Raw genomic sequence first — 14,132 nt, forward strand, 5'->3', positions numbered from 1 at the left:
TAAGGGTCTACCGCAAACGAGAGAGTCGAAATTTAGTTATCTAACCTCTCTGTCACTCTTGCATAAACGAGCGATAAAGAGACAGTACATAAGTTACTCTATGGTATACTTAAGTCACTAGTGCTGCACTCTGGCGGCAAAACATTGCAGTAATACTCCCTATTAGAGTGACAGAGAAAAATGCGAAATCGGTTTTCGCGGTAGCCCCTCTGTATGTAGGATTTCCGTATGAACATAGAGTATAGTAAGACAAGAGTGCTCAACAACATAAGACTTTCCGGTCGCTGCTACATCTATCTACTGTCAAGTAGCATTACTGATAGTTCCGCTACTCGATGCTAGATGTAAAGTCTATTTTTAGGGTTCCGTAGCCAAATGGCAAAAAACGGAACCCTTATAGATTCGTCATGTCTGTCTGTCTGTCCGTCTGTCCGTCCGTATGTCACAGCCACTTTTCTCCGAAACTATAAGAACTATACTGTTGAAACTTGGTAAGTAGATGTATTCTGTGAACCGCATTAAGATTTTCATACAAAAATAGAAAAAAAAACAATAAATTTTGGGGGTTCCCCATACTTACAACTGAAACTCAAAAATAAATGACACGAGATTTGAATAAATGATTCCGTACTACGATTATTTTCCTCTTCTGATGATATTTCATCCTCGCAAGTAAATTATAGATGATCAAGCAAATCTTGTCAGTAGGAAAAGGCGCGAAATTCAAATTTTCTGTGGGACGTTATCCCATCGCGCCTACATTTTTCAAATTTGCCGCTTTGACCTTGGTGGATGACGGTGTGTTATGACACCGTGGTACTTTCCACATGTCGCCACCGTAAAGACGGCCGTCTTTTGCGGCCGCTATATGACGGCACCGTTTTCGGAGGAATCCAAAGCTTTATGACACTCACGTGGGTCCGCACGCCGCTCCGGTGTATGAGTGAGACAGCGTTACGACGTCCGGATCCGCATCCAATATGAAGATCGCTTTAGTATTTGCTCTGATGGCATCTTCAGCGCAAATTTTGCTGACCATTGCCGTACAAATGTCATTCTTGGCGACATGAAAAACATTTCTGGGCTCTTTTAAGTAGGTATGCCTGAAATCGTCGAAATAAGGTTCATCCGTAGACAGTTAACTGTGTCGACAATGGTATAGCTATGGTTTTTGTAGAATGTTATCAGTAGTGTGAATTTATATCATATTATTGACACGAAATTTAGCATGGCCGGGCCCCATTGAAACGTTTGTTATCTGAGGGGCTACCGCGAAAACCGAATTTCGCAAATTGCAGGGATCTTTCTCTTTTACTCCAATAAAGTCTCGAAAGAGAATCTAAAGTCCGCGTAGCGGGCGCCACTCCCACAATAAGTGACAATCTAAGGGTCTACCGCAAACGAGAGAGTCGAAATTTAGTTATCTAACCTCTCTGTCACTCTTGCATAAACGAGCGATAAAGAGACAGTACATAAGTTACTCTATGGTATACTTAAGTCACTAGTGCTGCACTCTGGCGGCAAAACATTGCAGTAATACTCCCTATTAGAGTGACAGAGAAAAATGCGAAATCGGTTTTCGCGGTAGCCCCTCTGTATGTAGGATTTCCGTATGAACATAGAGTATAGTAAGACAAGAGTGCTCAACAACATAAGACTTTCCGGTCGCTGCTACATCTATCTACTGTCAAGTAGCATTACTGATAGTTCCGCTACTCGATGCTAGATGTAAAGTCTATTTTTAGGGTTCCGTAGCCAAATAGCAAAAAACGGAACCCTTATAGATTCGTCATGTCTGTCTGTCTGTCCGTCTGTCCGTCCGTATGTCACAGCCACTTTTCTCCGAAACTATAAGAACTATACTGTTGAAACTTGGTAAGTAGATGTATTCTGTGAACCGCATTAAGATTTTCATACAAAAATAGAAAAAAAAACAATAAATTTTGGGGGTTCCCCATACTTACAACTGAAACTCAAAAATAAATGACACGAGATTTGAATAAATGATTCCGTACTACGATTATTTTCCTCTTCTGATGATATTTCATCCTCGCAAGTAAATTATAGATGATCAAGCAAATCTTGTCAGTAGGAAAAGGCGCGAAATTCAAATTTTCTGTGGGACGTTATCCCATCGCGCCTACATTTTTCAAATTTGCCGCTTTGACCTTGGTGGATGACGGTGTGTTATGACACCGTGGTACTTTCCACATGTCGCCACCGTAAAGACGGCCGTCTTTTGCGGCCGCTATATGACGGCACCGTTTTCGGAGGAATCCAAAGCTTTATGACACTCACGTGGGTCCGCACGCCGCTCCGGTGTATGAGTGAGACAGCGTTACGACGTCCGGATCCGCATCCAATATGAAGATCGCTTTAGTATTTGCTCTGATGGCATCTTCAGCGCAAATTTTGCTGACCATTGCCGTACAAATGTCATTCTTGGCGACATGAAAAACATTTCTGGGCTCTTTTAAGTAGGTATGCCTGAAATCGTCGAAATAAGGTTCATCCGTAGACAGTTAACTGTGTCGACAATGGTATAGCTATGGTTTTTGTAGAATGTTATCAGTAGTGTGAATTTATATCATATTATTGACACGAAATTTAGCATGGCCGGGCCCCATTGAAACGTTTGTTATCTGAGGGGCTACCGCGAAAACCGAATTTCGCAAATTGCAGGGATCTTTCTCTTTTACTCCAATAAAGTCTCGAAAGAGAATCTAAAGTCCGCGTAGCGGGCGCCACTCCCACAATAAGTGACAATCTAAGGGTCTACCGCAAACGAGAGAGTCGAAATTTAGTTATCTAACCTCTCTGTCACTCTTGCATAAACGAGCGATAAAGAGACAGTACATAAGTTACTCTATGGTATACTTAAGTCACTAGTGCTGCACTCTGGCGGCAAAACATTGCAGTAATACTCCCTATTAGAGTGACAGAGAAAAATGCGAAATCGGTTTTCGCGGTAGCCCCTCTGTATGTAGGATTTCCGTATGAACATAGAGTATAGTAAGACAAGAGTGCTCAACAACATAAGACTTTCCGGTCGCTGCTACATCTATCTACTGTCAAGTAGCATTACTGATAGTTCCGCTACTCGATGCTAGATGTAAAGTCTATTTTTAGGGTTCCGTAGCCAAATGGCAAAAAACGGAACCCTTATAGATTCGTCATGTCTGTCTGTCTGTCCGTCTGTCCGTCCGTATGTCACAGCCACTTTTCTCCGAAACTATAAGAACTATACTGTTGAAACTTGGTAAGTAGATGTATTCTGTGAACCGCATTAAGATTTTCATACAAAAATAGAAAAAAAAACAATAAATTTTGGGGGTTCCCCATACTTACAACTGAAACTCAAAAATTTTTTTTCCATCAAACCCATACGTGTGGGGTATCTATGGATAGGTCTTCAAAAATTATATTGAGGTTTCTAATATCATTTTTTTCTAAACTGAATAGTTTGCGCGAGAGACTCTTCCAAAATGGTAAAATGTGTGTATCCCCCCCCCCCCCTGTAACTTCTAAAATAAGAGAATGATAAAACTAAAAAAAATATATGATGTACATTACCATGTAAACTTCCACCGAAAATTGGTTTGAACGAGATCTAGTAAGTAGTTTTTTTTAATACGTCATAAATCGCCTAAATACGGAACCCTTCATGGGCGAGTCCGACTCGCACTTGGCCGCTTTTTTTATTAACTTTACTAAAATGACATTTCTTAGTATGAAATGACATTTTATGTTCATACTATGAACTGTCATTTTAGTCTACCGAATTAAAAAATAGATTTTAGACACTGAAATAATAGTCTTTTTGGTATCAAAACTGATGTATGGAGTGAGCAATCTATGTATTTTTTTCTCTATGGTATGAACAAGTAGGTAACGTTTTGATTCAGACGGCGGGAGTGTTCGGCGAGACGGAGGTGGAAGCGGGCAAGGGCGCCCGCGCCGAGGGCGAGGACGCCGCGCTGTCCGTCTCGCACCGCCCGCATCGCTGCACCGTCCTCAACTGCTCCAAGGTAAGCCTCATATTATAGTTCATATATACAGGATCGATTTTCTTTTTGGGTCAGTGAAGGCAGCTACCAGATCCCGTGCTGCTACGAGAAAACGGTCTTAGAAGACCTTCCCTCGATTTCAAATTAATGAAGATTGGCTTTTATAGATTTTGGAAAACACATACAGGGTGCGAGAAAAAGGTCATTTTAGACAAACTTTTTTTTGATGCCAATTCCTATTGAGGATCAAAAGCTTGTATGGAAGCAAAAAAAAATTCCGGCTAAAAAAGCCACAAATCGAGGAAAACTTTTCCCATACAATTTGTATGAAAATGAGAACTTTATTTTTCACATGCTATTTTTGTATGCCAATCGATTCCATTCCTATCCAGTATCAATAGTTTCTTAAGGGTCAACTTACGGTAATGTACTAAAGAGCCACAAATTAAAGAAAACTTTCCATACATTTACTATGAGAAAACGTTTCGTATTTTATGGTAGTTATAAGACCTTTCCATAATGGGACATATACTTAGCATGTTAGTAGAACATGATACAGCAGTTCTTCTAACAATCTATGCTACTATTGTTTCCTCGCTTATGGGACAGAATAACAACAAGAAATAGTTGATTGACCCATATCTCTGTTCGACCGGAAAAAAGTACCTATCATTATGAGATATTATGCTCTTCATATTAGGCTGGTAAGTATCACATCTCGGGCGCGGCCAGACGAGAGGTTTTTAATTAAATTTCATACAGAGTGGCAGGCCTAGGCCGGGAAGTGGCTGTTTTTTTATTTTATTTCCATTTCACAGATATTTGTTACACGGCATCGTGGCATTCAGCCATTGAAAAAAAACTATGGGCAGTATTTGCTTTACGGTTCGATTTCTTTTTTAGGGTTCCGTACCTCAAAAGGAAAAAACGGAACCCTTATAAGATCACTCGTGCGTCTGTCTGTCTGTCTGTCCGGCTGTCACAGCCTATTTCCTCCGAAACTACTAGACGGATTAAGTTGAAATGTGGCACGCATAAGCTCGTAACCCAAGGACGGACATATAACGTAAACAATCCGACTCGCACTAGGCCGGTTTTTTTCTACTTTATAGGGCTGTATCTCCTAAACCATGCGTCGTAGTGCAAAAATAATCAAATTTTCGTTCTCCTTTAAGTAACCCCTAAGTATGTATGTACATATGTATGTATGTTTAAACACTTTATTGTACATAAGACAGGTTAAGATACAATTTAAAAAAAGTATATACAATGTACAAAGGCGAACTTATAAGGGATCTCTTCCAGTCAACCTTTAAGCAATTGAGAATAACAGCGTAGCGCAAATATAATAAAGTGTTCGTCCCACTTTAAGAAACCCCTAATGAATATTAAAAATCAAACTAGCATAAGTTTTATTGAATAAATATTATCTTATCTTATCTTATTAAAAAAAAAAAACAAAAGAAAAAAAACTTTATAAGGTTGTAATGGCTGTATCTCCTAAACCGTAGGTACGTCGTAGCGCAAAAAAAAAATCAAATTTTCGTTCCCCTTTAAGAAACCCCTAAGTAATATTTAAAAAACACAAAAAAGAAAGAAAATCTTTATATGGCTGTATCTCCTAAACCGTGCATCGTAGGGCAAGAATAAAAAAGTTCGTTTCACTTTAAGAAACCCCTAATTAATATAAAAAAAAACTTTATAAGGTTGTATCTCCATAACGGTGCGTCGTAGCGCAAAAATAATAAAATGTTCGTTCCTCTTTAAGAAACCCCTAATTAATATTAAAAAAAAAACTAATAAAAAATACTTTATAAGGCTGTATCTCCTAAACCGTACGTCGGAGCGCAAAAAAAAAAAAACAAATTTTCGTTCCCCTTTATGAAACCCCTAAGTAATATTTAAAAACACAAAAAAGAAAAAAAATAAAGAAAAATCTTTATAGGGCTGTATGTCCTAAACCGTGTGTCGTAGCGTAAAAATTATAAAAATTTCGTTCCTCTTTAAGAAACCCCTAAGTAATATTTAAAAAATACAAAATAGAAAAGAAAAAAAAATCTTTATAGGGCTGTATCTCCGGCCGGCAACCTCCAATTTTCCAGCCTCTGTAGTACTGTTCTATTGGCAGCGGTGTTTTATTAGCTCAGGGAAATAATTAGGCTCCGACAATGTTCTCGTATGAATCATATGACGATTTTGAGAGTAGATACAAGGGAAATTGTATCATATAGTTGGTGCGGAGGGATGGATCTTAATTATTATATTTCTTCACCTAACGGGACCATAGGAGTGTTCGCTAACAGTAGGGAAAAATTTGGAGGGCTCCCGGCGTAAGTATGAGGCGTTTCTTCGGTGATAGTATATACTCCCCCTCCCGCCCCCAGGAGTTCAAGCTGCGCGCACACCTGGCGCGGCACCTGGCGACGGCGCACGGGCTGGGCGCGGGCGACGGCGCGCGGCCGGTGATGAAGACGCGCGCCGCCTTCTACCTGCGCGCCTCGCCCTTCACGCGCCTCGCCCGCCGCCTGGCGCGCGCGCTGCGCCGCCCCCGCCACCACGCGCGCGCGCCCTTCGCGCCCATCAACCTGCAGCAGGTCAAGCACGAGTGTGAGTACTGCACCCAATGTGATGAACACGCGCGCCGCCTTCTATGATCCTAGCTGAGTTTTTGTAGGTTGAATCGCTCAACTGTTGTTTCCGGGCGCAGACTCGATAGGAGTAAATCAGTGTAGGAAATCAAATCTGGTTGGAAAAATCCAAAAACCCTGGAGAAATTCCAGGCTAGCTTTCCTCGTCTTTTAGTCCGTCATACCCGTTTTGCTCCCCTCGAGACGGGATGCGGAAAGGCATTTTCTCAACGTAAAAAAAACAGGCTACCCCACAATTGCCGTATCACTCTGGGAATATATAATTATAGAGCTCTTGTTAGATTTAAAATGAAGTACAAGTGAATGTTGATCGCCCAGCCCGCATTAGTTGATGTAGGTACATTATGTTTGACGTGTGGTGTGTTTACTGTTTACTGTGTATGTCCAGGTTCAGTAGCGATGGCGGGGCTGGGCCCGGCGGAGCTGCGCTCGGGCGGCGCGGCGGGCGGCGCGGCGCGCGCGCGCGGGCCGGTGGGCGCGGTGGCGGCGCGGCTGGGCGCGGCGCTGGGCGGCCCGCAGCCCGCCCGAGGCCACGACTGGCTGCGCCTCACGCCCAAAGACTGCCTGCCCAAGCCGCCGCACGTCGCCTTCCCCAAGCCGCCCAAGGCGCCCGGTCAGTACCGCACCACCGCACCGCTGTCCGTGCAAGGGAACCTCGAACACCTCCGAACTCTCAAAACACTTCAATCGAAAACTTGCCGGTTGGCGCCGATGTACGGGGCCCTCGTCTTTTAGAGACGCCGAGGCACACCTACCGATTACATAGTAGGATTTGTCACGAATAATAAATGTTTTATTTATATACATTTGACACTTTCAAAACCATAGAAAAAATCTATTGTGCCAGGCTCTTTTAGTAAAATAACTAAATTAGCGGGCTCCGCTCCTACGATTTCTCACTAATTCGGCAAGTCACGCGGGACGCCGGCGGCCCACGTAGTTTGCCGGTTAAGTTATTCATAGCGTCTTGTCAAATTCTAATTTTCGTCAGCCGTCGGCGGCAGTAAGAGTGTTATATTTCACTATTTTGCTCTCATTTCCAACATAGACAGAGAGAATCATATTATTTTTGTTTTAAGATAAGATAAGATAAGATAAAAGATAGTTTATTCAAGTAGGCATAATTACAATGCGCTTATGAACGTCAAATAAAGCTAGGTAGACCGGCTCCAACCCTACACCTCTGCCCCGAGAAGATTTAAATCCCCCCTCAATTGGAGGAGGGTATCCCAATATGGTATTACAATAGCACTAGCACCCAAAAGAAAAGGATTAGTATCGTTTTTTTTTTGTTCTTATTTACTGACAATTTGGTTTGACCAACTATAATTCCCACTGTGCAGACGGCAGTCTGATGTACGAGCGCGTGCTGTCGCGCGCCGAGAAGGAGGCGCGGCGCGCGTCGCCCGCGCCCGCCGCGCCCGCGCCCGCGCCGCCGCCGCAGCCGCTCAAGCGCCGCGCCTACGACGACATCAACGGACTCGACAGTCAGTATACCGTTACCGTGCTCTACTCTGTACTCTACTGCAGGGACCGCCAAACTTCCTGTGTCGAGGGCCACGACTAGGCCTTCTGCTCTCCCGTGAGCTTTGGTTTGGAGACCCTTGAGTCGATACCATAAAAGGTCCTCTTATAAGAGAATGAATCGGTGCTATAACGACATGTCTGGCCTAGTGGGTGACAGTGACAGTGGTGACAAAGGTGGCTCAAAAAACTTTTTTTTATTGTCGACGGGGCACCCCCTTATTTTGTTACATTTATTATGCTGATAAAATACACCTAGTTAAGTAACTTTATCTCAACTACAAAGGATGCTCAACCACTGCAGGTCAGCACCCTTCCGACAAAATTGTACTTGATGGTAGCGTTCAGGGCCAGGTTGACCGCAGATGGTCGGGTATTTAACTCGTCACGCTCCGCGTCAAGTGCCACTCGCCTCTGCTCTTTGAAGGCTTGCACTTTTGTACTCATTGTATTTTGCAAAGAAACACAAGTAATTAAGTTTTATTTTTAATTATAAATCGGGCGCTGTTATGTAATAAAGAATATTTTTCTCTTTTGCACTGCTTCCTGGAACAGCACCAGGTTTGTATTCTGAATCATTTCTATAAATCAACTTATATTAAACGCCCCTTCACTAATTGATACTTTTGAGACGTGAGCAGCGCAACACAATAAACTTTCAGTGTGAGATTGATTTTACTTCCGTAGTTTTATCCCCTTAAGTCCTACCTAGTATTCTGAAATGTCAAAAACCTCTGAAGTGGTTTTAACTTGCGATATCACGTCCATTGGTCTCACCCGAGGCCATGGAACGCACGCCCCGAACGCGCACGCTCGACGCTGATTCTATACAGTTGTTTTATTTGACCAATGTTTGGCCGTCGTCGTCGGCGTCGAGCGTGCACGCTCAGAGGGTGCGTGTCGTGGTCGAGCAGTGTTGGCCGAAACGTTAATGCAATTGAAAATGTTGGCCATTAACCATTATAAATTGAACCGTAAACTGTAATCGTCCGTTACGGTTTAAGGTTCAATTTATAATGGTTAACGGCCAACATTTTCAATTGCATTAACGTTTCGGCCAACACTGCGGTCGAGGCATATAGGAGGCGAATTATTGCGATTCGGTTCGCCTCGGCGAGTCTAGTGGACGCCAGCCTTTATGCTAACGCGATATCGCGTTCGTAGGACTGGAGGGGTAGTAAGTAGAGGCACAAATAAACGCATTTATAGTTTGTAGCTTTCTAGTAGAGCCCGAAGGCTTATCCTATTGTCTATTGTTCAGTAAAACCGCACTTGCTACTTACCTGCAAAAAAGGGTCCTAATTATTCTAATTTGCACCTGAGCGCAGGCTAGTCCAACGCTCAAAAAACCAGTGTAGGTGCGCTCTCCGATAACGCGCCTTTGTTACGCATCTCAATGACACATTTTAGACTGGTTCTGTAGCGTTCGACTCGCCGGCATTCAGTAACCGAAGTACTGATCACACACATCGGTACAAAATACTTATCCATTAGTTCATTTTGAATCTTATTGCAGTTTCCATAGGAGTTGTAATTCAATTACCTGGGTAAAGTGAACGAGCGATTTTTTATGCAGGTGGTTGTGGCACGTGGCACGAGCGGTTTTACTAACAATAGACAATAGGATTAGCCGTCGGGGTCTATTAGAAAGCTACAAACTATACAAGTAGTGTCGTTGTGTACAGGAGCCGGGCTGGAGCGGTCAGGCGGAGCGGCCCCGCCGCCGGCCAAGCGGCCCAACAAGCACCCCGCGCCCATGCAGCGGCCCTCGCGCGAGCAGTACGCCGCCATGTGCGCCCGCGCGCAGGCCACCGGCCAGCCGCTGCCCGCGCACGTCTTCACGCACGTCAGTACCCCTGTAGTCCTGTAGCATCACCACCCATGTGCTTTTTTACATATTATATTGATGTAAAAAATAAATTCAGCCGCATGTGACAAGCGGGTTAACAATCATTATCAGCGTAACCACTCATCATCATTGACAATCTAAGAAAGTGTGGACAGAAACGTCGGAAACTAAGTAGCGCAATGACCCTAAAGGCTCCGTCACACAGCCGCGTTTTGCTGGCGGGGTGTGAGCGGGGCGCGACGCGAGCACCTCGCGCGCGCGATCTGCGCGTGGCCGCAGCGCCCCGCCGGCGCGCCGCGCGCTTCCCCCGCTTTGATCGCGCCGCGCAGACACACAACACAAACACAGCGCGCGTTGCGAATGGTTTGGGTTGTGAGCGCGGCGCTGGCGGGCCGCGAGCGTGACATTGGCGACGAGGACAAAACGCGCCTGTGTGACGGAGCCTTAAGTTATAATCGAGTTAGTGACTCATCACGTGATTACCTCTTGTTTTTAAACTATTGTTTATGTACAGGTGAACGGCAAGCCGACCAATTTGACAGGACGTGGCGGACGGCGTCACGTTATCTCATGGATGGACGCACCGGACGATCTTTACTTTAGGGCTACAGAGGCGGCCAAGTAAGTTTCTATCGCTTTACCAATTTGTTATACTCGGATTATTCCTATTTGCATTATTTGACACATGTCACTCACAACAGCAATACAACGTAAAATGTCTTGCACATCGAAATCACAAAGGAAGAAAATTGCACTGCGAACGTTTACGTTCTACGTCTTTTATTTACCTTTTAGCCGCTAGCAATTTTTGATCGAGCGTGCTCGTGTCGCCACCGACAGTAATTGTACCACGCAGAGTAAGGTTGGCATAGTTACGGGAATTATAAATGTGCTGTAAAAACCAAATCAGATCTTTGTCTTATTTATCAGACTGTGGCGAAATGAGCTGGATATGTAATGTCTTATATATCAGACTCTGGCGGTTAAAGGGTTAATTTAGAGTTGGCCGGACACCACCGTTATGAATCGGTAGTCGTCTAAGTAAATCGATATAAATTTTTCATTTTAGGTCGTAACAAAGCATTACTAAATTTATTAGATTTTCTTATTATTTATTAACCATATAATTCTAGTTTTATTTAAATCTCAAATAAAAATTCATTAATCGTCACTATTCGATACCTCAGTCTAGGTGCCATCCAATCGTAATCGCTCGCTGTGACAATCGATTTGGGTTAGTTACATCTCTATAAACGTCAGTCATAATGTGTCTAATAATGCAAATGGAATAATCCGACTATAATAACACTTTATTCCTTGTGTTTCTAAAGAATCATGGATCTATTCACATACAATAATTTTTTGTTATCAATTTGTTACGGATATGATACGGACTGTCATTTCTGGTCTAAGAAATGTCACCGTCGACGGGGAACAGACCACGTCCATAACAAAACCGTTAAGTACAGATTTAAAAATGTGAATACCGCTCATAGGGAGCGGGATGGCGATGGCGTGTACATAATGTCGGCATGTCCTCAGATCCGCGCGCCGGAGCCTGAGCTGCGGCGAGCTGCGCCGCGGCGCGCGCGCGCCCTGGCGAGCCGTGCGCGGCGCGGGCGCGGGCGCGGGCGCGGCGCCCGGCAAGGCGGCGGGCGCGGCGCCGCCGTGCCAGCTGGTCATCCTGGACTGACAGGAGCCTGCGCGCCCGCCGCCCCCGCCCCACCCCTACACCATGGAGGCGCTGCTCGGCTGAAGCCCCGTGTATATTCCCGTTGTAAATACTACCGCGCCGAGGGCTGTACATAGCGAGGCCGAGGCCCGCCGCCGCCGGCCCGGCCCGGGCGCGCCCCCCGGACGAAGATTGTATTTTTGGTAAACGAATCGCCGCGAACGGATTCTGTAGATAATATTTTAAACTATATTGTTCTTATGCGGTTTGATCTGGAGTCGAGCAAAATGATGTATTTGATACATAAAATGATATGTAAGTCTATTTCATTCGGAGATTCATTGTAGGATAATTTACAATTTTTTTCATAAATAAAGCACAAATCGAGATATCCGTGAGTTTTATTTTAATATTGTATCACATAGAAAGTTAAGTGATGTTATTTCCACTTGTCAAAAATCACACGAACCCGACACCAAATAGCTAAAAATTGTTATACAAAGAAATTTGAGCCTAGTAGAAATTTTATATACAAAACATTACAATTACGACATTATTAAATAATATTATTATTTGTATCTTCTTTTTTGGAATTCACGGGCCTATAAATCCCGGTCTTTTGATAGGCTTACGTGGGGATATAGATCCAACACGTAGAGGCCCTTTGGAGAACTTTAATGTCACGTAGAACGCCTGCTGGAACCCGTTCACAGGTGCAACAATAGACAACCACGAACCGGTTTCAACAGGCATTGGGACTATTGTAGAGAATGTGAACAGTATACCGGTCTATGGATTGAAGTTTGGGTGGGCAATACACTAGGTAAAAAGTAAAAATAATATTTATTATTATTATTTGTATTTCCCATCATGGAACAATGGTGTCCCGGACCTTTAGAAGAAATGCGCGGAGCCGAAGCCAACACGTAGAGGCCCTTTTGACACTAATGAAATCCAAGGGTTACACCGAGCGGATGCTACCCTTACCCCTGTCATGGGACGCACGCAGAGGTAGCAACCGCCAGTTATTGAGAGTTGTATAAATCAACTAGGTTATTGGGAGAATGCGATGGACTAAGCACTCGGCTATAGGGGATAAAAAATCAGATGTGAATAAAATAAACATTTTGTAAAAGTTATATTTATTCGAGTACATAACTACACCTTAATATAAATGGATAATAACTATTTTCCGCATTATAAATATGATTTAATGTGGTTTTAAGACACCGACATACTCGCTTTCTTTATATCCGAAAAGCGCTATCACATGCTTCGAAGAATCGTTTACATAGAAAAATATTTTATTATGTTTTATACGGCAGATGCACAATGTCGTGTATAAGAGGAACTTGTATATTTTTCACATATAAAAGAAGAAGAATAAATGGCACTCTGATGTACTTTCCGCTCTTGGGCAGACCATGATCTAATTCAAACTTAGCTAGAACAACTAATTGATTCGAAATATTTAATATAAAAGGTTTACAAATATAAAATGAAGGAGTTGGGTTTCGTAAAGTTCAGAAGAGAGCAGGATTTATATTTATACTTTATAATAGCATAACTTCACCACTGTATTTTCACCCTTTTCTACAGTCAGACTCTTAGGGCCACTTGCACCGTTCACTAACCCGGGGTTAACTGGTTAAACATGGAGTTACCACAGTACAATTTGACACTGGGTTAACAGTTTAACTGGTTTACCGCGTGTTAGTGGGATGGTGCAAGTGGCGCTGAGCTATACTTGACTGTGAAGTTAATAAGACTACTTTTATTTACTGAATCAGACTTAACATTGTAATCAAATAATTAATCCCCGCGATCTCATTCATTGTATGAATACTGGAAGTATAGGTCAGGTTTACACAAACCACCGTAAACGTAAATAGTGTAGGACGAGAATTGTCAATAATAAATAAATAAAAGTTATATGCAACCAGTTTCGTTGCATTGCAACATTAAAATACTACGTAGACTATGTAGTTATAAGTTATAAAATAGGATGGGTAATTGTTCATATCTTATTAAATAATGTTACTGTTCGATGGAATGCATAAACCTAAGAAAATACATAAAATAAAATATCTGAAAACGACACAGTTCATTCTCACACAGGACATTGACTTGAAGTAGTTTTCTAACTGTACTCAGAATTAATTGAGCAGGATCTATTACAGCTACTTTTACACTAAATCAACTTTGTTGGGCGACAATACGATTGTTACAGTAGGCCTCCGATTACACAACTATTTTATACAATTCCATTAATGAATATTATTACATCAGAAGTCAGTCCGTTGCCGTCCTTTAACTGTCCTTATAAATACATACATAACCCCATATTTCAACTAAATTGCAGTAAAATACTACTTCTAGGTTTTAATCTCAAAGCGTGCCGACGGCCGCTAGCAGACCAGTTCTGTGCGCGA

The 14,132-nt window shown here is 42.9% G+C and overlaps 1 protein-coding gene across 2 annotated transcripts in view; it reads left to right on the forward strand.

The window, feature by feature from the left end:
- Window positions 1–12,091, forward strand: part of LOC134655692 (metastasis-associated protein MTA3) — an 87,166-nt gene extending 75,075 nt beyond the window's left edge. For both annotated transcript variants that reach the window (XM_063511147.1, XM_063511146.1), the window contains 7 exons: window positions 3,906–4,028; window positions 6,392–6,614; window positions 7,044–7,268; window positions 7,999–8,142; window positions 9,865–10,025; window positions 10,543–10,649; window positions 11,571–12,091. In XM_063511147.1, the coding sequence (XP_063367217.1) occupies window positions 3,906–4,028; window positions 6,392–6,614; window positions 7,044–7,268; window positions 7,999–8,142; window positions 9,865–10,025; window positions 10,543–10,649; window positions 11,571–11,721 (1,134 nt within the window). In that variant the 3' untranslated portion in view covers window positions 11,722–12,091. The remainder of the gene's footprint in view (window positions 1–3,905; window positions 4,029–6,391; window positions 6,615–7,043; window positions 7,269–7,998; window positions 8,143–9,864; window positions 10,026–10,542; window positions 10,650–11,570) is intronic.
- Window positions 12,092–14,132: the final 2,041 nt, after the last annotated feature.

Source organism: Cydia amplana, chromosome 17, assembly GCF_948474715.1.
Source record: "Cydia amplana chromosome 17, ilCydAmpl1.1, whole genome shotgun sequence".
In the NCBI taxonomy this organism is placed as follows: domain Eukaryota; kingdom Metazoa; phylum Arthropoda; class Insecta; order Lepidoptera; family Tortricidae; genus Cydia; species Cydia amplana.